General features: G+C 40.4%; 1 protein-coding gene across 2 annotated transcripts in view; it reads left to right on the plus strand.

Moving 5' to 3' along the window:
• The window catches only part of KCNJ6 (potassium inwardly rectifying channel subfamily J member 6), a 170,519-nt gene that overhangs the window by 107,137 nt on the left and 39,115 nt on the right, over nt 1-24,267 (plus strand). For both annotated transcript variants that reach the window (XM_075100000.1, XM_075099989.1), the window contains one exon: nt 18,560-19,480. In XM_075100000.1, the coding sequence (XP_074956101.1) occupies nt 18,583-19,480 (898 nt within the window). In that variant the 5' untranslated portion in view covers nt 18,560-18,582. The remainder of the gene's footprint in view (nt 1-18,559; nt 19,481-24,267) is intronic.

Below are 24,267 nucleotides of genomic sequence, written 5' to 3' on the forward strand. Positions count from 1 at the left end.
AGAGATCCCATGCTGCAAAATTGCCAGTCCCCTACTTTATCCACTGGTTCTGGCTTTACATAGGAAAACAGAGTGTAGGTGTTCCCTCCTATGGTTACAGGCTTGTTCTCCAGCTCAAAGTCACTTGACCAGAGGCCAAGAGTTTCATTTTATTTTAAGTAGGAACAGAATGGAACAGAAAGACTAAAAACAGTGACAGCTTTATGAGGAGGTGGAGGAGAACAAATGCTGGGAGTCTTTTTAATCAAAAGGTCCAAAAGGACCTTTAAAATCGCTAAATCTTATGCCTAGCGTAGTACAAGCCCTGAAATTTCACCCTGCAATTCCTGACTAAGCTTTGACTTCTCTCAGAGGAGATTCCAGGCCACCCTTACTTGCGTTAATGTTCCTAGGATAACATCACAGAAGATTAAATGTGTTCAGCCTGCCAAACAAAGGGAGTGTTTTGTGAACAGCACTGAGCGCTGCTTTTCCCCCGCCAATGTGGAGATAACATAATATATTGCTGCCTCCTACAAACATACTTACCAGTGTGCCCAACTGCATTTTTTAGCTCCTGTTATTAACATTGTCTGGACCCAATAACATCAGCACACTTAAACAGCACTGAGAGGATGAGCAGGGTGGGTGAGGAAGCACTGTTCCTTATTGATTTGACAAGAAGGCTTTACCAGAGACAAGGCATACTAATGCTAAATAGAAAAACAAATAGTCCAGGTAATTGCAAGAGAAGGAAGGTGAATGGAAGCAAGTTAGGCAATTTGTTAAAACTGATCACAGGTGAAAATCAAGAGGTTGCCCATTTAGCCACAGCATCCCTGCAATAGGAACTTGTGCTTAATTTACATGTGAATAGTATCACAGTTTGATTGTCTACGCTCAGGCCAGCCATGAACCGTTGAAATCAGTTTAACTAATAGACATTTATCACAGTCAGCTGTTATTAATGTCTTGCCAGATGTTGCTAGCAGAGCTTGCTCCGCATAAGACAGTGATAATAAATACATTAACATGGTGAAGGTGCAGTGCCTGTCATGTCATGCACTGGAGGCAAACCTGTGTCAGTTCAGGGCATCAGCTCCTTGTACAGATCAGAGCTCAGGCTTAAGACTAACTTAGAAATGGGGTTACAGCTTCTTTGGTAGCTACATAAGTAACACCCAGTGTGGGTCATTATACATTTCCTTGCACTTTCTGAAGGTCCATAAATGACATTCTCTCATTTTAGGGGTGATGACTGGGTCCCTGGAACGCTTAGATGACAGTGCAGCAGCAAGTCTCTTTCTTCCCAATCCTCTGTTCACCAAACCTCAAAGAAGCTTGCCTGGGACCCTCCCATAACACTCTCTTTAAGGTCCCTATACATACACAAAAATGAGAAATGTGAGATGAAAAACTCTTATTACACAACGGTCCACAGAAGGTACTTACACCATTACCTTTTTTATTCCAACATTAACAGAGGTGTCAAGAGAGTGAATGTCTCACTGCATTACTATAACACCCTTATCCAGGCTGCCTTCCCAGTGTTGTGTATGTGAGCAGGTAAATCCTGCTGACTACCTCTGACACCCTCCGCCAAGAAAGAGGCAGTCTGTGGCTAGAGAAAGCAGTGCTTTTCCCACTTCACTTTAGTGCTGCTGATCATTTCTGGTTCCTCTGGGAATGCTGATTTACAAACTCACTGCTCTCTTGGGCTTCAGAGGAGAACAGTAGGTCTGGGGCTATCTCTGGCAGCCAAACACATCAGGCAGAAGGAAATGCTTGCTCTGCTACTGCTCCCTGTTGCCTGCTTGAGGAAGTGTCAGATAAAAATGTCTCTGATGCAGCTTCATGTACAAAATACCAGTCGCACAGGCTGGAGGAGGAGTAACAGCCCCAAAATAAAGAGTTTAGACATCATTTCAGAGCTCAGTATCCAATGTGAAAAAAATGTGCTTGTATACAGATATGAAAGAGGTTCCTGTGTGTCTCCCCCACTCTTCCTGAATGCATATTCATTGTTTTGTATTCCATGTATCTCAGGTCCTCATTATCCATTTTACACACGACTCCCACATATTTTGTCTAGATGGAAATAAATATGCATTTGTTAACACAAATAAGGTCCATATTGGGATATATGGGAGGTGTGAAAGTCAGACACAAGCTCAAAATCTTAATGCAGCCCTTATAAAAACTGTAGTAATAATAATTATAAGACTTCCCAAAGTGACAAGGCCAGAGTAAACTGGCAGATTTTCCACTTTTTACCCACAGGTTTTGTCTGGGTAACTCTCAGCCACACTGCCCCCTCCACAGCTGATATCACAAAGGACTTCTCTTCTAAAGCTTAACTTTTAGCATTATCCTAGATGTGCCTAAAAGTTACATCGAGACACATGCTATTAAGCATTTTAATGGCAAATAGCTTATTTACTGAACAAATTATGCTTTAAGTATTCTAGCTTTAAATCTGCACATTTGGGTCAAACTAGGTAAATATTTTTCAACTAACTATTTTTTTATTTTTTTCCTAAGGAGGACAATGTAGCTATTATTTATAGAAACAGTATTATATTTGTGGGTTAGATTAATAAAGAAAAAATAAAGAAAGAAAAAACGGTCAAGATACTTCTTACCTCTCCTTCACCCTTCCTCATTCCCAACACCCATGGTAAGCCTCAGGCATAAAGGACAGCCCAAGCTCCAATCTTGTCTTTGCCTTACTCAAAGGCAAGTCCAAGACTCCTCACCCCATGTAACGGCCAAGTCTGTGTAGCATCAAAAGAGGAACATGCTTTAAGAATGACACCTGCCTTTGCTCCTCCCTGCCCTATGATGCTATCATTTTTCTGAAGACTGAGTTATAAATCCAAACTATTAATATTTAGAGGCAGGCAGAATAATTTGTTGGATCCTATTTTTAATTGCTAGAGATTCTGAAAAAAAAATCCCACCCAAATAAATCTGAGGTCATTTTTCTGTTCCACCACCAATCTGAAAGGCAGCTGTTTACGAAACCATACTGTGAAGGCAAATGAGGATGTCTGTTCAAAGACTGAAAAGAACTGATCAGATTGCTTCTGCATACTAGCCATTGAAAGAAAGAACTGCTTTGAAATGTTTGTTTTTGCCAAGAAGTTCTTTGTGTCCATCTTGTTCATTGCTGGCTAATTACCACCTTTGCAGACAATCTACATGACTAGATCTCCTTGGAAACTAGCAAGGCTAGGAAAAAATAAGTCTAAGACTATATTTTAACTCAAAAATCGTTTTATAGCAGTGAAGTAAGGTCCAATCACCTCTGATGTCAACCCATCACAATATTTACATGAACAACAAAGTTATCCTATCAGAATAGAGATCTTTCTTAGCATCTATCCACTTTTTCTTAGCATCTGTCCACTTCTTATGAACTCTTCCATTAACTCCAGAGGACATGTCAATGACTTCAAAAAAAGTAACATGTATGTTATACAGCTGGCACAATATAAGAAGAAAAGTGCTCTACCATCCCATGAAAGAGGGAGAACATAAACTTGGTGGTCCATTTCCCACCAACACCCCTGCAACCCTACCTCCTGCATTAGCCTTCTTTGAGGGAGCATCCCTGCCCCATCCTTTCACTGTCTATTCAAAGACCTCTTGTCTATGGGCTTGCCAAACCACTTTTGAACTTCCTGATATTGTCCAACTCCACAGCATCCCAGGGCAGCAAGCTTTCAAAAACTACCTGCTGTTAAAGGAATACTTTCTTGTAACTGTTTTAAAACCTATCTTCTACTAGTTGTGAGAGATCCATGATACTGTAAGACTCTCCATTCTCCACCTCCATGCCATCCCTCTCAGCCTTCACCCTCTTTAGACTGAAGAGCCCAGGCTTTTCTTACCATCTCTTTGAGTGCCGGAACTCCTCCACCCCTTTGGCTGCCCATCTCCATTAACTTCTCAATTTCTTCCATGGCCTCCTGAGGTCCAGGGACCATGCACACACATGCAGTACAATATGAAGTTACCTGGTTTTAGAAGATGGCTCATGTCCCTGAGAACAAATGGAGCTGTGACTATCATCTTTTTTTTTTTTCTTTTTGGAAGCCAAGCAGCCCTTGGGCCTCAGGTCTTAGATGGAAAATAAGGAATATTAAGATTCATCTTGGCCATCCATGGGATGCCAGGGGAGCTGTGCGAGTACTCTATCCTCATAGATGCTACATCCAAATCCTGAGGCATCCAGCACCAGCTGAGACCCCCAGATGAGAGTCAAAGAGTTGAGTAAGACTTTGTGCAAGTCACTGAAAGGAATTGTCACCTGCTTTTCCTAATTCATCCCATCACCATTTGTCCTGGGCAAAGAGAAGGAAGCTACAGCTTAATCATAAAGGGGCTGTTTTGCAACCAGAATTGAAAGGAACAAGACAAAGGTACTCTCTGTAACTCCACAAATTAATCTCATCCTATGCACAAACACAGACAAGTCTGAACACTGCAAACCCTTTCTTTCCCATCACTGTCTCAGACACAAATCTGGACCCTTATCTCTGTTACCATAGTGTCTCCTTCCTCCTTTCTCACCAGCTGCCTGCCTGCACGTTCTGTTTCTCCCTCTTCAGACATACCCATGCCAGTGCCCAGTTATTTCACTCTGCCAACCTACCACCCCTCCACATCTCTGACATCCCGGGGTCCTCATTTCTTTCCCACACATCCATGTCCTCTGATGCTCCCATCACAACACACACACCAGGATAGCATAATCAAACTTCTAGGGAAGGCCCTTTAAAGCTTTTGTCATTTCATTAAAAATGAATCCATGTGCATTTCTGCCACTTCACCTGCTCTGATCTCAAAGCACTCTCTTGTAACTGCTGTCCCTATTCAGAAAGCCTAGGCATCTACAAAGCCACTGGTCACATCCTTTAGACCAGCCAGGTGGGCTGCCATGGTGCTTGAGCTGCTGGGGGACTCAGGCACCAGGGAAGGCAGCTGAAATCCTGCATCATTCCTGGCAAAGCATTACCTTTCTGCTGCTGGCCTCAGCCTCAAAAGCAGTTTGAATTAGTTTAAAACAGAAGAAAACCAGAAACCTACCCAATACACAAGCTAATTTGTTTGCAAATGTTCCACTCCTATTTCATGCATGGAAAGCCAATCTGAAGCAGCCAAATTCTATTTTTACCATCTCAGTTTTCCATTTAATTTTGCTTTTGGATGCACAAGATGTGTGTTCTTGTTACCAGCCTATTCATTTATCAAAAGCTCTCCTCTGTAGGTTCAATACTTTTGTTTATTGCATGGAACTGATTTCTCTTTAGAAGGTCAGCTCCTTTATCAACTATTTCTTTTAGTGAGTCCAACTACAGGTGCCTGACTAAAGAAAGATATAGAATTCACATTTCATTCCAGCATAATTATTGTTTCACGTAGTAGCTCTAACAAGAGCAACCTGTATTTCTGATGCCTATGAACAAATCCCTGAAAGATAGCTCACACATTTCTGTGCTAGATCTCATCCTTATACAAATTAGGAGATGGGTGAAAAGCAAACCTACTCTTTTCTCTCAAAATATCTAAAGGCTACAAAAGCTTTGAACTGTTTGCGCTCATGCTGAGCTTTGCTAGCTCCAATAAAGATAGATGGGCTTTGCTAACTGAAGGCTAATGTACCATCTAAAATGCCAATTGTTTAGCAAACTCAATACCAGTTCAGTCTGTTCTGGTAAGATCCATACATGCTGTAGAAAGAAAATTTAAATCCACACTAGTATTTTAATTTCGTATTAAACTCTACATTCAGCCACCCAGAAACAAATGTCATCAAGACTACTTAACAGATTTGCAGAAACTGGATGTTGCAATCTAGCCAGCTGGGATAGCCTGAGAGCCCAGCACCATCAAGTCTTTCAGAAGGGTTCCAGTTACCTCTCAAAGTACTTTATTTTTAGAGAGGAAAGCAGTGATCTAGTGACTCGTGCATGGGACAATCCTGGTGAATGATGGGTTATTTTCAGTCAGACTGGAAAAAACTATAGGAAAAATTAAGAGCCAATCAAAAAGACTTTTACATATTTTTTCAACAAAGTAAGATAAACAAAGAAAAGCTCTACCTCCCCCAAAATAGGCATTACAAAGTCTTTCATACAATCCCTCCATTTTGAGGTTATTTATCCTTTTGAACAACTTTGTTTCTTAAAGCTAGGTAAAATTTTACTGTGAAAAGAAGGGAAAATTCAAATTCTGAAACCGTTGCTAAAAGCTCCTGGTCTTCAGTATTTCACAGGCAAAATACTGCATGTTTGAAAGTCTGAAATTAAATGTCTTTTCCTTCATAAAATATTTGGAAAATCCTGTTGGTCAAACTGCTTCCAATTTACAAAATATTTCAGTGCTTACAATTCTTTCTTGCTACCCATTTCCCTGTAGAAAAGGATAATAGCAATTATAGCCATTATGGCAATTTCACAGCAACTACTTTGATTCTTTTTTTCAAAGAAGTTTATAGCCCTATTAACTTTATTATGTAGCTTAAGTGAAATAGCATAGTAAATGATAGTTTAGACACCATTGAATTGTTTATTTCAAGATTAAAAGTTGCTATTTGTTGACATGGAAACATTTTGTGTGTGTGTGGTTTTGACTTATATTTTCAGTCATGTTGGGTCTGGTATTTTACTTGCCTAAATACATCTTTTTATAAATTCTTATGTAGATGGGTATAAAATCCAGTATAGCTGATGCTCATTGCAGAAAGGGTATATGGTTTTTCATTTAAATAAAACAAAGGTAAGAAAATATCTGGATTGAAACCAGACATACATTCATTCAATCTTTTGCTCTGATTCAACTAAAAATTTATTTTAAAAAAAATTAGTTGAGTCAGTTTTATTTTCTTGCACTCAATTTGATTTGTAGACAAAGCCACAAAGTCTGACCTAAACAAACCTGTTGTTGAGTGGGGAAGCCCTTCTATTGAATATGAGCATCAGGCAGATCCAGCCTGTGGCTGCACTCTTACTGCCTGAAAATAAAAGCATGCAACCCTTCAGGCTCCACACAAAGCAGGAGCAATTTCTTTGAAGATACTTCACAGGGACATTGAGTGGAATAGCTATTTGAAAAAATATTTGACTGTAGCTTTGGAAGCAGCAGCCCGCATGGAAAAGAAACATTTCTTGTAGAGCTCTCTTATCTAGATTCCTTGGCATCTGATAGTGTGGTCAACTCAGTCTGTTTTTATGACACTGGTAGGGATTTAGTATTTCTGAGACCTCCACACACTGTCAAGTGCTGCTATGTCTACCTCTCAGCATCAAACTGAAGAACTGAAAGAAACCTAAAAGCCTAAATATCAGCCAAAGTTTCAAAAGGAGGCCAGGCAGGGTGATGGTTAAGGCTCGTTTCCTTAGGAAACAAGGCTAAAGTACTGTTCTGTACTTACCATTTCCAGGTTATCAAAATACCACAACCTGAAACAAAACATTGACCCAGCTGAAATTATGGAGTTTGTTTTTAATTTCTTTTTCTAAATGTTTTTTAAATGTCACTTCCAACCTTATTTCTCAGGTATTCTTTCTCTGCAGTCTATAAACAGCACAAAGTAGAAACAAGAAGTCAGTAGCAAGAAACTAGGTCTTTGTATTTCACTGTGACTTCTTTTGGCAGGGAAAGGGGATGAAGCTGGTGATGGCCTAATTATTTAGCTTAAAGAAAACAGCCAGAATCCCAGTATCAACTGCAGTAAGGAAGTTGAGGGGGATGAGGAAGAGGAGGGGGATGGAAAGAACATTGCAGCTGTTCAGATGAACTAAGTAAGAGGGGTAACTGCCTGGTCTCTGAGAAAATGTTATTTGTGAGGCAACGTTTGGATGCAAGAATTTGATTTTGTATGTTAGGCCAAACGAACTATGTCATTCACCTCAGCTGACAGAAAACTGCATACATCCACCAAGTCACCACCACAAGAGACAGTAGTAGTCACAGCAATGTTGTTTCCCCAGCATATATGAGAAAAAAAATTAGGAATTTTTCTTCTCAAGCATGTGAAAAAGTTAAATTAAAATCCTGCCTGACTTTTGTAAGGGAGGAGCACCTTGCTCTTCTGAAATATGATGCCTAGAAGCAAAAGCTACCAAAATCCTCATTTGATTGCAAAGAAGTTATCAAGAAAGAAATCTCCATTACCAGATGGAAAAAAAAAAGTTCATGGCTGTTTCAATCTTCCCAGTCTTTCCGGCCTGTTCTGTAACATCATGTACAGTAATAACAGAAGGAAAACCAATATGCTTAAGTAATGTCTGTGACCTGGGGGCAGCCTGTCTAGGGTGCAGCTCAATGTAAACTGAGGGGGGAAAATATAATTTAAAGAAGGAAGTTTGTGACAATTTTCTCTTTTCCTTCAAGGAACGGGGGGTAGGAGGAGTCAGGTATCTGTACTTTGAAGTCACTCTGTACTCTGTAGTCCATATTTCTTGAAAAAGCAGACATAACAAGTAACAGTTCTTTCTAGCTCAAACACTTCATCCTTACCAATGGCATTCAAACAGCTCTCCCAAAGCCTTGCTTCACTAGGAAGCTGCTGCTGGGCAAAATCAGCTGCAAAGAAGCAGTCAGTGGGGTGTAGGTGTATGATATTTTGCATCATAGCACACACATGCACACACACACACACTACCCAGGGTGCTATTGCCAGGTGGTTTCCGCAGTGAATGATCATCTTGACCTAGGAAAAGTTTATTCAGTGTAGGTGATGTTTTGCAGAGAAAAATTAAACACTCTCAAAGTCATCCCAGATCCCCTAACCCTAAGCTGGTCAGGTCCAAGACCTGTATCTATAGGCAGCATCTTCTGCCCATTTCTGTAAGAAAGTACTAGAAGTTCTTGAGCTTGGTCTGCAGGCTTACTTCATTGCATAAGTTATTGGCTTCAGTCAACTGGTACAGTATATTGATTGAATCAGTTCCATTCTTTCTGACAAAAATATTCTTCTCCATTCTTCTTATGCCTTATATTTATGATAGTTCATTGATCAAAGCAAAACAAGCTGTCGGAGTATGTCTGCAGCAGTCAAGATGGTTCCAACACCTGCCCAAGGAGCTCTGTGAATTTTCAGGCACAAAGCTGTCTCAAGGTTGTTCAGCAATGCAGGAAAAAAATGTGTTTGACTATCCCAAGGACAAAGATTCACGTAAAGCCACCTTTACTTCAGGAAGGGGAAGAAAAAAACCACAAGAATAGAGTTGGGATAGAAAACAGCCAACATGAAAGTGGGAAAACCAGTAGTATCAACTTCTGTGAGGGTCTATTTCTCTCCTCTCTAGTGACCTAACTGGACAGATGATAGACTTTGACAAGGGCAACAACTGCCTGCCTTGATTGCTAAACTTTTCACATACTGCAATATGCACCAGGCTCATCACGAATCTGACTAAATCTATAATCCTAAATGAAACCAGGCCAGGAATTGTTCTGCAGTTTTGAGAGCAAGTGACACAGGATGTCCATGCCATGCTGCAGAGCACTTGGCTCTAGGTCTTGTGTGAACTTTATGTGTCTTGTTTTTGAGGCATAATTAGTATATTAACAGTGGGGGTTTTTTTCCACTTCAAATTACCTGAAATAGAACGAGGTCTGTGTTTCAGACCGAGGTTATATGTTGCTTAACTCAGAGGTAGCGTGAGGGCCTGTGGAGATGTCTGAGGGAGCAAAGCCTGCTGGGACAATGTTGGCAGATGAGATGTTACCTGATCTAATCTCATCCATGCTGTCTAATGGGAGCAGTCCCTGGCACATACTGTCTCCCAAACCATTCCCATGTATTCTCTCAGAGCACTAGTCGGCATGGGCCAAAGCCAAGACAGGTAGCTTGCTAACATTTAGCAGAACAGATAATCAGCATTGGACAGGCAAGCCAAGCCCCTATTTACTTTTCAGCTTCCAGAGACAACCAGGACCACGCCCCAGATATCAGTGGCATTAGAGGTGCAGAATTAAATGAGTCAGAATTACCTATAGGAAATGTTTGGCTGATCAGCTAATTTTTGTCTCTAGAGTCTTCAGCTGGGCAAATTTTAATGGGAAAGAATCATGAGAAGAAGAAACTAATTCTTCCCACCTCTTCTCACAAAATTTTAGAATGCTTTTTTCCATGTAATCAGTAAGGAAAATATGTGGTGAAACCTCACACAACTTCCCTGGACGGCTGAGCTGTGAATCTATAGCTCAGATGCAAAAGACAAGCTGCAGAGAATATGAAGTCATGTTCTTCTCAGAGGTGCACAGGGGAAAACAAGGAGCAATGGGCACAAGCTGTAGTGATGGAAATTCCAATAGGATATAAAGGGAAAAAAAGGGTTCTGTGATGGGACCTGGGACAAGGCCAAGAAAGGCCGTGGAAGCTCCCATCCTTGGCCCTGAGCAATGTAATCTAACTTTGAAGTTAGTCCTGCGTTGAGCAGGGCATTGGTCAAGAGTCCTTTAGAGGTCCCTTCTGATCCAAAATATTATATAATTTTTAACAAGTTTTAGTTTTTTTTTTTATTTCTAGCAGTTAGAGTGTGTAAACACAAACAGTTTAAAACTAATAAAACACAGACAGTTTAAAACTTATAATAGTCAGAACAGTAATCTTCCTTTATGCTTTCTCCTTTTCCTGGTACACCCCACAGAGGTGAAAAGTTGAGTTCTTAGTAAATCTCTGAAGAAATAGTGCAAGTGACAAATAAAAATTTTGACATTAGTACACGTGATAGTAACTGGCAGAAATAGCTGGAGTTGAGTAACTGCAAAAAAATCTCTCAGGGGGCATGTCAGACAATGACAGGTTACAGCAACTCAGGGAGACATACATCTGATGCAGTGGCATCAGAAAGAAAGCATGTGTCCAGTATTTGCAGTTATTAAGGCCTGTCAGCACCGTGAATCATTAATGATCCCTATTATCCCTACTACAGCAGTTGTCAGCAGTTTTGCCACGTGGAAATACTAGACATGAGCCAAGGTCTGATGTTGCCAAGTGGCATGACTTAGGATGGGACACCTGGGCTGTCTCTGCCACTAATCTTACCCTGCTGCTTGCAGCAGCAGTGACAATAGTAAGCATTTTCCAAGTGAAAAAAAAAATGCAACCTTTCTATCTTTCTCACCTTCTCAGAAGAAACATTGCTTCTGAAGAAGCTGTTTTCTGCATTGGTTGTGGTTAGGACAAGAACACTGTAGCAAAGGAGACTGGGGCCTGGTTTTGTCAAAAGAGGCAGAGTACCACTCTGACCTCTTTGTACATTGTTATGGGCGATTGCATGCAAGAGTCTCTGATTTTAATGCCAGCCTTGCACACTTATTGTGGCTAGGAATCTTCACTCTGCTTTCCTGGTATTCCTCCATTGTCTGGTCTTACATTCATAGGCCATGATTTTCAGAGTAACCACTGTTATGTCCATCATGTTAAGCTTAATCTCCATTGTTCAACATTCTCTAAAATTGCATGGGACACCTATTTGTCTGCCTTTTGTTTCTCTATGGGTTTGTCATTCTCAGACTTTCCTATTTATTACCTGCTTAAGGTGAAAACATCTTTGCTTTTGCCTTTTTGTTGAGAGCAAGGGAACAAAAGTGGGGAGGTTGAGCGTGAAGGAGTAGTGAGCACTAGACAAGTGTGATAGACCATCTGCCATAAAGGATAAGAAGGAGTTGCTAATTTAGCATATAGCTTGTGGCAGAGATTACTTGTACCATCCAGGGGAATATGATGAATAAGAACATGGCACAAGGCAGAGCAAATGTGCGATATCAGCAACAGCCCATATATATGCTGAGTCTGCTCAAAAGAACAGCATACAGTCACCACATACATAAGGAGGTCAATGGCCAGCATGTATGCTGACATCAAAAAAAAAAAGTTAATCTGTGTAGGTTCACAGGCTTTCAGGAGAACCCTTACCCACCCTGAACCTCTAGGTCAAGCTTTTCTAGAAGACGACAGTCTGGAAAAAGTCATGTATGGCTAGACTAATCAGGCAGGAGCAGAGATATGTAACAGCAAACTCTCCTTATTGCAGAAATCTGTTTTCAATGCCAGGCATTTGCACTAGAGATGGCTCTGAATTAACATTGACGGCAAGCAATCAGGCTTCAGGTAGTAAACAATTTCATAATCCAATTTGGGATCCCCAGCCTAGTGAAAGGCAGAAGATGTTGACAATCAACTGTCTCCACACATCCTTGCAAGCTCGGAATGTGTAGCTTTTTTACACTGCCCCATTTATGTAACAAAGTCAAGGTTGTTTGGCTTCCCTGTGCTTCAAATGAAGCTACATTTAGAAAAACAGTCATAAAAACAGCATTCTGGAACCTTTAGTGGTAAATTCTGTAAGGAATGGTTAGAATCCAAGATGAAAACTACAAGGTCAAATGACTACCAAAAACGGAGTTGTGGTTTTTTAAATTTACATATCAGCTTCATTTTCCATCCTCCATAATAAAAGGGCCAATAATCAGAAATGATTGGAAATGTGTGTACTGCATAGAGGCAAACTCTTACTCAGGCTGATTCTTTTGCAGCTGTACAGGCTTAAAAGAAATGAAAATAGTAGAACATTATTTTTATCAAGTTGAATTAGAAGGCAACGATAGAGCAGGTAGTGCAAAAAACCAAGGTATCATCCTTACAGCCTCTTTTCTAATCATAAATACACTTCAATTTGCATTTCTTTTCTAGTGAAAGCTGCTGCTGAAATAGATTTAAGTCATACGCATGCTCTCTCTGAAATTATATTTATGATTCTATGGGTACAAATAAGTAATTTGGTTCTTGAAGAAATTTGCCAAGTCAGTGTTTATTGAATATTTCAACATTTCAAAGTGAGGACTAGACAATGTTCCCAGCTGAGTGAATAGACAATCTTGCATTGATTTCACCAGCACAGGACCAGATTCTAATTCCCTTTTTTTTTTTCAGAAGAAAATCTGCATTTTGTGATAATGACTGCTGACAATTGTTAGCTGATCATAAAAATCTGCATTTTTTTCTGTAAACAAGACACTTTATCCTCATATCTAGTGGTAGTACACAGTGTCTTGCAGTACAGATTACCTGGTCTCACTGAGAGCGATACAGGCTGAGTTCATCAAACAGGCAAAACCCCCTCTATTCTGAGAATATCTGTTCCTGCGTGCTCAGTGCTCATCAGATCTGAGATTTTACAAAGCTCTGAAACAGTGACTAAAACCAGCCAGAGATCAGGCAAAGCATTTCAATTTCAATGCCCATCTGCTTCCTCTCTCTGACTTCTTGCATCACAGGCAAGAAAAGAGACAGAAAGACACAGACTTAGAGCAGAATATTGAACATTGCAGAAAATGTCTTGTGCTTGCTGTGCAGTGCTACACCTTCTTCTCCTGATGTCAAAGCCTAACAACCTCACAGAGGCAGTGAGGAACAGCAATAGCCACATGGTACTGTCAAATATTCCACAGCTGAGGTCAGTGTCAGGGAGGTTTATGATGACAGAAAATGAGAGATGAATACTGAAAAATGCTCACAAAAGGCAAGCTCGGACCTTACAAATACAAACACCTGCTTAACTTAAAAGTTGCCCTTGTCCTATTAGGAAAGTGGGGAATGACTCGCAGGCAGAAATCACAGTCAAAATTATGTCTGCCTGACATTTGTATACGTGCAATAAAACCCATGAGAACAATTTATAGATTATAAATGATTTTTTTTAAAATAGTGACTTTTCAATAGATTTGCATACAAACCATTCAAAACTCTGTTAAAAAGGTTAAAATTAGTCTATTAAATTACAGTGAAATGTTCACTAAACTCTCTATATCAGTTTCTGTTACAAAAAGGTCAGTTATAATTTGTAATATTCTCTGTTGAAACTCCTAATTATCTTGCAGGTCATCCTACTCTAATATAGTATATGATCAAAATATGATCAAAATCCTTTTGCTTTGTATTTGTACAGTACCATGACAAGATCTCTGAAGCACTACCAAAGTACAAAAAAAAAATCACATTGCTAATGATAAAATGATTGGTTAAGGATTATAGTAATATGTTACATTTACAGCCATAGAGGTTGTAAGAGTATCTCCCATACAGCTCACAGTTTGCTGCTGACACTGGATTCTTGTTATTCTACAGACTCAGAATTAAAATATGTGCTTGGAAACACTGGTTTGTGCCTTTCCAGTGCTGTTCTGGAATAGGCACTATCAGGACATGAACACTGGTTATATCTTTACTAGAAAATAAAATGTTCCCAAGCACTGGCACCCAATTCCTTTTATGGTAAATTTCCTAGAAAAGCCCCTGGCATCATTTTGACCAGTGCAGAACTGAGTACACACAATTCCTGGCTACATTTCAGGTGTTAGCATGAGACACAGTCTACTCCTAATAAGCAGATTGTGTGAGACTACCCTGCTCTGAAATCAACAGGCGTTCAATAATACAAGTGTGGGCTGTACCACTCCATTTAGCCTCCATGCTGAAGAATAGGCCTGGGCACATTTAATTTACTGATAGCCATAGCCAGTACATACTACTGCGATAAAACACAAGTGAACTATTCAGGGACTTATTTAGGAGAACTCCTTGTCATCTGCTGGAAAATTAAAGAAGTCACCGAAATCTCATACATGTTGTATGCATTTGCCTAAGGGACTCACTGAAACAAATCCTTTGAACAGAATACTCTGAATTGGCCTAAATTGGCACGGTATTACTACCTGGCCATTGTGTCCAAGCAAACATAATGTTTACTGGGAGAGAGGGAAGCATTCAGAAGTTCAGTTTGGTTTTTTTTTGCAGTGCAGATTAATAGTATGTATGTATTTTTGTCATGAAGAAAAGTGGAGAGAGTAAAAATAGCTCTCAAGTGAGAGAGCTGCTATTCACTCCTCTGTTCCTGGAACCATGACAGCCATTATATAACCAAAAGGAAAATTAAATTAAATAAACAGCATAAGCTAATTGGGTTGATATCAAGTAAAAATATAATTAGTCAAAGTGTTTTGTGGCAAAGGCGCTGACAATATGTGGCTGTACCTCAGCCTTAGTGGTGAACAGGGATCCTGCCATGTGTTCCAAACTTATTCATCAAGCATTTCCATGGAAACACACAGATGCACAATCCTTGGATCACTTATTTCAGGAATCGCTGCACTCAAGATTCACTCGGGATTGAGAACTCAGACCAGGAGAGGATGATGGGCTCTGATTCTGATCTAGAAACCTCCCCATACAAGCATTCATTTGGTCTCTCAGTAGGAGAATTTGGGTGAGGGAAAGAGTAAAAGGACATCTTGCATAAAAAGACTAAAAACTTGACCTTAATTTTTCCTCTAGACACTGCCTGAGAGTTGAGAAATGACAGCCCTGGAAAGAGCCTGAAGAGTTTACAAAATGGCCAGATGCCCCCAGGGAGATCAAAATGTCCACAAGCATGTTAGTGAGATGCTATACTGAGAGAGACAGGCTAAATGCAGTCACGGGGTTTGGTTGTCCAAAGCTGCCCTCTTACATACCAGATGGGAGTCAGCTCTGGTGTGAACTCTCAAGGTTAAGAAAAGTTCTCCCATGTTGGAAGGGGCAGGTCTCTGAAGCCCACTTACAGTGACAATGACAGCCCACCACCATGTGTTGGGGAGCACAGAGGCTCCTTGCTCCTGCTACAAAACCTACAGCGACTTGAGAAATTGTGGCCCTTACCTCTCTTTGCAGGTCAGCTTATGTACTGTAAAAGACAGGAAAGGCTGGTTATGATGCACAAGGGCTTAATCAACACAAAGCGTTTTGAAAGCATCACGAAATTTGTTGTATGAATAAAAGGTGCTTTATTGCCAGCAAGTACTTCTGTAGGAAGTAAACATGGTATGCAAAGCAGGCTAGATGGGTGCAGCATATGACTGGTAGGCATCCCTGGATGGGGTCATGTCCTCAGATTTCTCCAGATGTCACTAATAAAACCAGCACGTGTGTCCCCTCCCAACCCTGTTATGGTTTTTAGTATGCTACGCCATTTGTGGTAAGATATGCTCGGGCAGGGAGGTCTAGGACATGGTTGCTTCTAATAGCAAGGTCAAAAGTAGGTATATTCTCAAAGGCAAGAGGCAACACCTGCACCCTGTGTCTGTGTTCATGCCAGGCTCCTGCTGGGAGGAGAAAGCAAAATATTCATAATGCCTTAAAGATAATGTATGACATTAAACCAGCATTACTAGTCTAACATACATTGCATTAAAGCCTCGAAAGCCAGAGCCTTCGTAGGCTGTTCATAAGCATTTGTGGGGTGCATTCCTGCAGTGATGTGATAGCTCCTGTGGACTGAAATTTCCTTAGGCACAACAGAGTTAAATGTAAAGCCTTAACTTCAAATTTTCTAGCTTTGGCTTAAGCCTGCCTCACAAAGTTCCTGCAATGCCTTTTTATTGTGTTGATTTCATCATACACCACACAGCATTAATGATAATGCAAGTAGACACACCATCACCAACTGGGGTAAGTTCATACAGAACTGACTGCCTTGTGACACGACTCACAGTGCTGTCACTAACATCAGCCTGAATAATGATCTCTCTGGACACAGTAGCAAGCTGCAAAAGTGACACAGGATGGAGCACACAGTCTTTAAACACAGAACTGCTATCAGGTTTCCATGCTATAGTTGGCCTTTGAGCCTCTCTTTTAACACAGGAAAGGATATAGGACTGAACAGAAGCTTGGCTGGCAGTGGTGCTGGCCAGAAGGAGAGAAAACCAGTCTCCAACTCCATTTTTTTTTTTCTGGGTATTTCAGTCAACTTCATAAGGGTCTGTGATCTTTTTCCACAGGGATGAGCCTGCACATCTTGAAAAAGCCACAGGTGCTGTGATACTCCACAGATGACCTGCTATGTAGCACATGTTTCTAAGAGTGAGACTCTTAGAAAATGCTTTATGAGCCATACTGACCCACCAAGAGAAGCCCCTTGTGCAACCCTCTCTCTGGACAAGAGCCCAAGATTCCCTGGTAGCTCCTCCACATGAAAGGGTTTGGGCCTACTGCCCAGGGCAGTGCCAGGTGGAGACACTTAAACCCATGGGGTGCCAGAGACAAGACTTCTGTGTCAAGCAGGAGCTTTGATGGGTTTCTGTCCCCATTTTCCACGGAGGCAAGAGGTACTCAGAGGCAAGCAGAGCCCACGGAAATTAAGTGCTTCCCAACCCAAGCTCCTTGTCCCCCGCTCTCTGCTTGAAGGTCACCACCCACAGCAGGACGGGGCAGCCCACACGTGAGCCTGCATAGCAGTTACCGCAGCACATTAATGTAAACTGTGGCCATTGCAGGGTGCACTGACAACACTGACTGTTCAGGAAAAGCGTCTCCATAAACTGATGGTACAACATCACATCAGTGCTGCTACATTCAGAACCAAGCATCTAGGCAGAGCCAGCAGAAGCCTTTTCTCTTCACAGCCTGGCAGCAGAATGATAGTAGTTGGCCAGAAGGGAGAAAACTAAGAGTTCAAGAGCTGAAATTCCTGCAGGAACAAGCCCCAGGGTGCAGAAGGGTTTCCAGGAAAAAGACAACAGTTACCCCAGACCTCATGGGGTCCTCGGTTTAAAGCAAAACCCATTTGATTAAACCACTCTCCTCCTCAGTAAACTCTTCTTTCTTGCACAGAAACAAAATGAAGCTGTTTATCTCAGATGGCTGGGAAGCAAAAAAAAAAAAAAAAAAAAGAAAAAAGAGAAAAAGAAAAAAGGCAGTTACTGTCATTTCTGGTTTTTAAATTCCTGTAAGATACAGCGAAATGCTGTGTAGGCCCATACAGTTAGAGGAAAAGGCATACTTGAATTAAAGGCTACAGGCATACTGAATTAAAATGGAATAATGTTCTAAAGTACTCTATGGTTTACATTACTGGGAGAAGGACATGTAATTCCCTGTCTCAGTATCAGCGAGACATTGATTTTCTATGGAAATGTGCTTGAATTGCTTTTGGTATATATTACACTGAAGCCTGCCTTTCCTTCAACAAGAGTAGGGCTAGTTCTTTCTAAAAAATGTTGGGTTTTTTGAAACTACTTACACCTATTTAATACTTTTCCCATAGCAATACAATTCATAGAAAAAGAATAGTTCAACAATTGTTTATTTTCTCTGCTCATCTTGTTGACTGAAACCCCCAGGTGAACCCATTTCCTCATTTATACCTGTTATCTCCCAGAATATCTTTCTTGGTGCATAAGAAACCTCATTTATTAAACTGCAAAGGGGGGAGGGGGCAGAAAGACCTCCTTGAACACATCCTGCAGAATTTAAATATGGGTGTAGGTAAGATGACCTGATAGATAGGAAACAAGAAAGAGTTTTCCTTCAAAGTATTTCTATTCAGCAATAAATTGAGGATGCTTGGCATCATCTGACTTTTGTGTTGTGCCTCTAATAGGCGAGCAAAGAAGAAGGATGATAATTTTATTGATTAATAGCGATTTCATACCAGTAATACAGGAAGAAGTTGTGTGGTGACTTAGAGAAATAATAAGAAAAATAATGCCTGCCTTTTTCTTGTTTGTTTTTTTTTAATGGCAGCTAACGTGCTGGAAGAAGACTCAATGGAGCAGGACATAGAGAGCCCTGTCACTATTCATCAGCCAAAGTTGCCCAAACAAGCTAGAGAGGATCTGCCAAAAAATATAAACAAAGAATGTGCCAAGAGAAAAATCCAGAGGTATGTTAGGAAAGATGGGAAATGCAACGTCCACCATGGGAATGTCAGAGAGACTTACCGTTACTTGACTGACATCTTCACTACCTTAGTCGATCTCAAGTGGAGGTTCAACCTGTTGATTTTTGTCATGGTTTACACTGTGACCTGGCTCTTCTTTGGAATGATCTGGTGGTTAATTGCCTACCTGCGAGGAGATATGGATCATATAGGGGACAGCACGTGGACCCCATGCGTCAGCAACCTCAATGGGTTTGTCTCAGCCTTTTTATTCTCAATCGAGACAGAAACCACCATTGGGTATGGTTACCGGGTCATCACGGACAAGTGTCCTGAGGGAATTATTCTGCTTTTAGTGCAGTCTGTTTTAGGTTCTATCGTCAACGCTTTCATGGTTGGCTGCATGTTTGTGAAAATATCCCAACCCAAGAAGAGGGCAGAAACCTTGGTTTTTTCTACAAACGCAGTTATTTCCATGCGGGATGGAAAGCTGTGTCTGATGTTCCGAGTAGGAGACCTTAGGAATTCACACATTGTAGAGGCATCAATACGAGCCAAGTTGATCAAATCCAAACAGACAAAGGAGGGGGAATTTATACCACTCAACCAGACAGATATCAACGTAGGTTATTACACAGGGGATGATCGTCTCTTTTTGGTTTCACCACTGATCATCAGCCATGAAATTAACCAGCAGAGTCCTTTCTGGGAGATTTCCAAAGCCCAGTTGCCCAAAGAGGAGCTAGAAATTGTTGTAATCCTAGAAGGAATGGTGGAGGCAACAGGTAACATTTCTTATACTTTGTATAAGGTAAATGCTTTAATTTTAGAAAGGAAAATCAGTGGTTTTGCTTCACGTTAAAGGAATCACTTCAATAGTCATTACATTTGAAAAAGGCATCAGTTATCTGGTTAGCTTCAAAATTAAAAGCATGCCCAGTTTAATTGTCTGTTCCACCTTGCCAAATGGAATTAGTGTTGTTTCTGCTCTGTTTGGAAAATGGGATAGCATTTCTCATTTTCTAAACTTTTCACAGCATGTCACCCAGTTATTTGTTGTTCTATTGCAGGAGCAACTGAACCACTAGGACCTTGTGGGATAAAATGATTTAGAAAAAAATATCCGTACAAAACTCTTTTTATGATTAACATGGAAGCACCATAGTTCTTGCTGCTTCCAGTCACACATGGGTAACTACAGAATAACTGCCTCACACATGAAATTCCTAGCCTGCTTGGATCCAGTAGGAAGTGATAATGTGTTCAGTTTTCTCCTTTTGCTTATTTGTTCACTTGGGTGTTTTTTTAACTTGTAACGTGGGGCTTGTTCCACTTTAGTTCACAAATGATCTGTCTGATTTTGTATTTTACTGAGGCCCACTACATACTGCAGAAGTGTACAGAACACTTTAAGCTGGTATATATAAATAAGTCATGTTATGTCACCAGAGTCTGGTTGAGAGGCTTTTTGGTCATTACCTACAATTATACAGCAGAACATCGGATCTCACTTGTGTCATGGTTTAACCCCGGTCGGCAACCAAGCACCACACAGCCACTCGCTCACCCTCGCTGCCCTTGGTGGGGTTGGGGAGCGAATCTGAAGAGCAAAAATGAGAAAACTTGTGGGTTGAGATAGGAACAGTTTAATAATTTAATAAGAATAATAATGATGATAGTAATCAATTGTAATTACAGGGAAAACAACAAGAGAGAGAGAAACAAAACCCAGGGAAAAGTAGTGATACAACCACTCACCACCTGCTGACCAATGCCCAGCCAGTCCCCAAGCAGTGGCCACTGCCCCCAGGCCAACTCCCCCCAGTTTATATACTGAGCATGACATCATGTGGTACGGAATATCCCTTTGGCCAGTTGGGGTCAGCTGTCCTGGTTCTGCCCCCTCCCAGCTTCTTGTGCACCTGGCAGAGCATGGGAAGCTGAAAAGTCTTTGACTCACTTGACTCAGTATAAGCACTGCTCAGCAACAACTAAACCATCAGTGTGTTATCAACATTATTCTCATGCTAAAGTCAAAACACAGCACTACACCAGCTAATAGGAGGAAAATTAACTCTATCCCAGCCAAAATCAAGACAACTTGAGAGGGACAAAATAGTGCTTGGAATTCACAGCAAACGGACCAGTAAAGTTTCTTCTTTGCATTTAAGCCAGAATAGTAGAAGGATGCTTCCTCTAAAACTGCTGTACCTCCCACTGTCAGAGTGCTGGCATACTTCTTTTAGGAACCGGAGGGATTTTTTTTTTCTTTCCTGTTAATGACAGCATCAGTCTCTGAAGTGAGTAAATATAATCAATACAAGGGAATAGTGATTATAAAATGAAGAAAAGATGCACTTGGGGAGGAGGAAACACTGAGTATAGAAATATTAAAAATAGATTTGCCATTTTACCCCACTACTGTAGCAAAAGCTAGGAAAGTTTGAGGATGCAGATTACACATCTCTGACAGAGGTACAACCTTTCTAACCCTGACTCATGTTTTGCAACTGGAGCCAGGAAATAAAGAGCAGTCTCTTACTAGAACATGTGTGTGTGTTTCACACATCTATTATGTGGTGTCAGAAGAAAACTGCATTTGTCACCATATAATAAACGTGTGAGACAAAAATGGAGCAAAAAAAAAATTGAAAGGAACTTGGCAGAGAATTTGAAGTGGTAAATGTAAGGCTTCCAAATTTTCCAGGAAGTAGGCGGTACTGAAGAGAAATCACGATGAAATATTTAGTGATTCTGATACGTGCAGTAGGCACAGAGGTTTCAAACATCCGCATCACCTTCAGGTGAGACGATGAGGAAATTGTTGTTTGTTAGCTGAAACCATTTTGAAATTTCTGAATTGCAACTAAATGAACTTGATATCCCAAAGAGCGATGGATATATTCAGGTTTACTGAACACCATGTTTTCCAGAAAAGTGATTGGCAAGTAGTAGAAGTATAAAAACCACCTCACCAAAAATACCTATAAGATCAAAAGACAGTATACTTCTGCAGTGCATCAAATGTAGCTTTATTGTCTAAAGCCTCATCACTCTTCATTGCTCTAACCATCCCTCCCTTATCTGATCTTCACCCCTGCACGCTCACATGGCTCTCTGGGCTGTCCTTTCCTGCTCTGATACTGATCATAGCTGCCACTCAGCCATTATCAGCCTTCACCAGAGAGGGCTACCTCTCAGACTGCTTGGGCTGGCAAATTCTAAGTTAAAATTGTAGAAGAGTCCATATTAACATAGAAACTGAATGCAGTGATTTGAAAACCCAATGAAACCATCCAGGATTAAGGTGTTACCCTGGCACTGGATAGGAAACTACATTTACTATTTTAAGCTGTTCCATTTTGTTCTGTTTGGGTCAGCCCTCTAGCACACAGCTACATGAGATATGAGGGGAAGGCATCAAATAAAGCCGCTGAACTGTGGCATCAGAAAAATCAATGCTGTGATTACCAATACAATTTCTAAAATATGTTTGTGCAGAAGTAGCCATTGTTCTGTGCTTTGCCCACACATATTGGGTTATTTTTGTTGAAGGTGCAATCAGTCCAACTTTCCACCAAAACTAGGCGTTTTCCCTTTTTTAAATTACAAATATTTTCCAGTTACATCCTGGCAAACACTAAAAAAAAATTTAGGAAATATATTAGCTTTTCCTTCTTACACCCAATGTAGAGTGAGAGCAGCAAGGGAAGTTGCTTATAAATTGATCTCCAGCCCTGGAAAGCAAGCAACACACTAACCATCACACCTGGCAACGGTCGAAGTCATGGGATATAAAAACATTAAGCTGAAGCTAAGAAATTGTGACCCAGCTATAGCAGTATCATCGTTCAGTATCATTGCTCATAGGTCAAAACCAGATTGAGAACATAAGCTTATGTTATGCACCAGAAAAGCCACTCCCAAGTTTGATCAGTGAAAACAATCCTTTCTCTATTTTCAGCGCTTCCCCACTCTGACATTTATCCCTTTAATGAGAAGTTACACAGTGGTAAATGCTAAGTATAAACATTTGCTATTATTTTTGTTAATTATTGACATTTTTCTGTTTCAAGTTTTACAGAGCAGGTGATATCATTTTATATATATATAATACTTTCCACCTTAAGGGCTCCAAAAGCACATCTACCTCTAGTATGAAACACAACAGTTTATGTAGTGTCACGTGAACTCTGCATTGCATGTTAGGACAGGAAATGAAGAATAATGCATCTTATTAAATGAAACTGAAATAATTAACCAAACCGAAAAATCAGCAGAAAGATCAAATCAAGGACTCCGTAATTCTCCTTGGAAGCACCACCATATCTTTCTGAGATGCAAAAAGAAGTAGGTGTGCCTTTACCAAGACAGAAACCAAAATATCAGCTTAGGAAGCATCACTACACCTTGACTATTCACATTCATTCTACCATGAAGATTACTTTGAGGGCAGAATCTTCAACAGGGCACTTTCAACAAGACATGAAGTCAATCTGACTACTTCATACAGCATCAGCAAAAACTCAAAATAAGACTGTTTTTTAAAAGGTTTGTTATGGATCCTTCCAATATGCAATTTTCCTTATTTGAAATGACATTCAAAAACATCCCCTTGGGTTCAAAGGATAACACTTCTGCAAAGATTTACTCCTGTGGTTTTCCTGACACTGATGCACATCTCTCAAGTGTCCAAAAAACCCAGTCATGGTGTGAAGACCATTAGGCTGCCATGAAGCAGCCAATGAGCCTTCAGGATCAAAGGGCAAAAGTCCAACCAAGCATCACTATATCTGAAGGACACATCTGTTATTTCCACCTTTTGCAGCCCTTGTTCCATTTCCCACTATGCTAACAGCAGGTAGGAATGCCAGTGTGATGCAAGAATCGATACTAACTCTGCAAAAACTGAAGTAACATCCACCATTAATAGGGAAGCCGTTTCTGAGGCACTTATGCTTTGTTTAGTGTCAGACTATAGCTGTGGCATTGACAGAATATCCCCATACTAGCAAAGGGTCTGGTCACGCACTTATGCAGCCTTAAAAAGCAGGATTCTGGCATCCCTCTGCTCCTTATGGGAGAGCTGTAACACTGAATGCAAATGAAAAGAACATGGCTAACACACTGATCTCAGTTCAGCAGTATTTGAGACTTGCCATTCAAAATAGTTGGTTTATATTAAAGTATTACTACTACTTTCATATTATTTTCTGGAGACCACTTAAGAGATTTGTTAGAAACCAGTTAAGACATTTGTTAAAGTATGCATATTTATAGAATGGAATTTGAGGAAATTATTTTTTTCCCTTGAACCAACAAAAGAACCTAGGCTCAGAGATCCTGAACTCTGTCTCCGCTAAACAGCAGACACAAAAGCTTGGATCGGAAGAGCTTATTTATTAGTTTACATTTTTTTAAAAAATCGACAATTAAGAATTCGTTATGATAATTTAATAGCCTCTTTGCAACAATAGGCTTGAAATTTTTAAGGTTTTTTTGCCCAGTTAAATCTATTGGAGGTCTTACCATCATAAGCAAACTAGTCATTTAAAAAAATTAAACAAGACTT

Source organism: Phalacrocorax aristotelis, chromosome 1 (genome assembly GCF_949628215.1).
Source record: "Phalacrocorax aristotelis chromosome 1, bGulAri2.1, whole genome shotgun sequence".
Taxonomy (NCBI): Eukaryota; Metazoa; Chordata; class Aves; order Suliformes; family Phalacrocoracidae; genus Phalacrocorax; species Phalacrocorax aristotelis.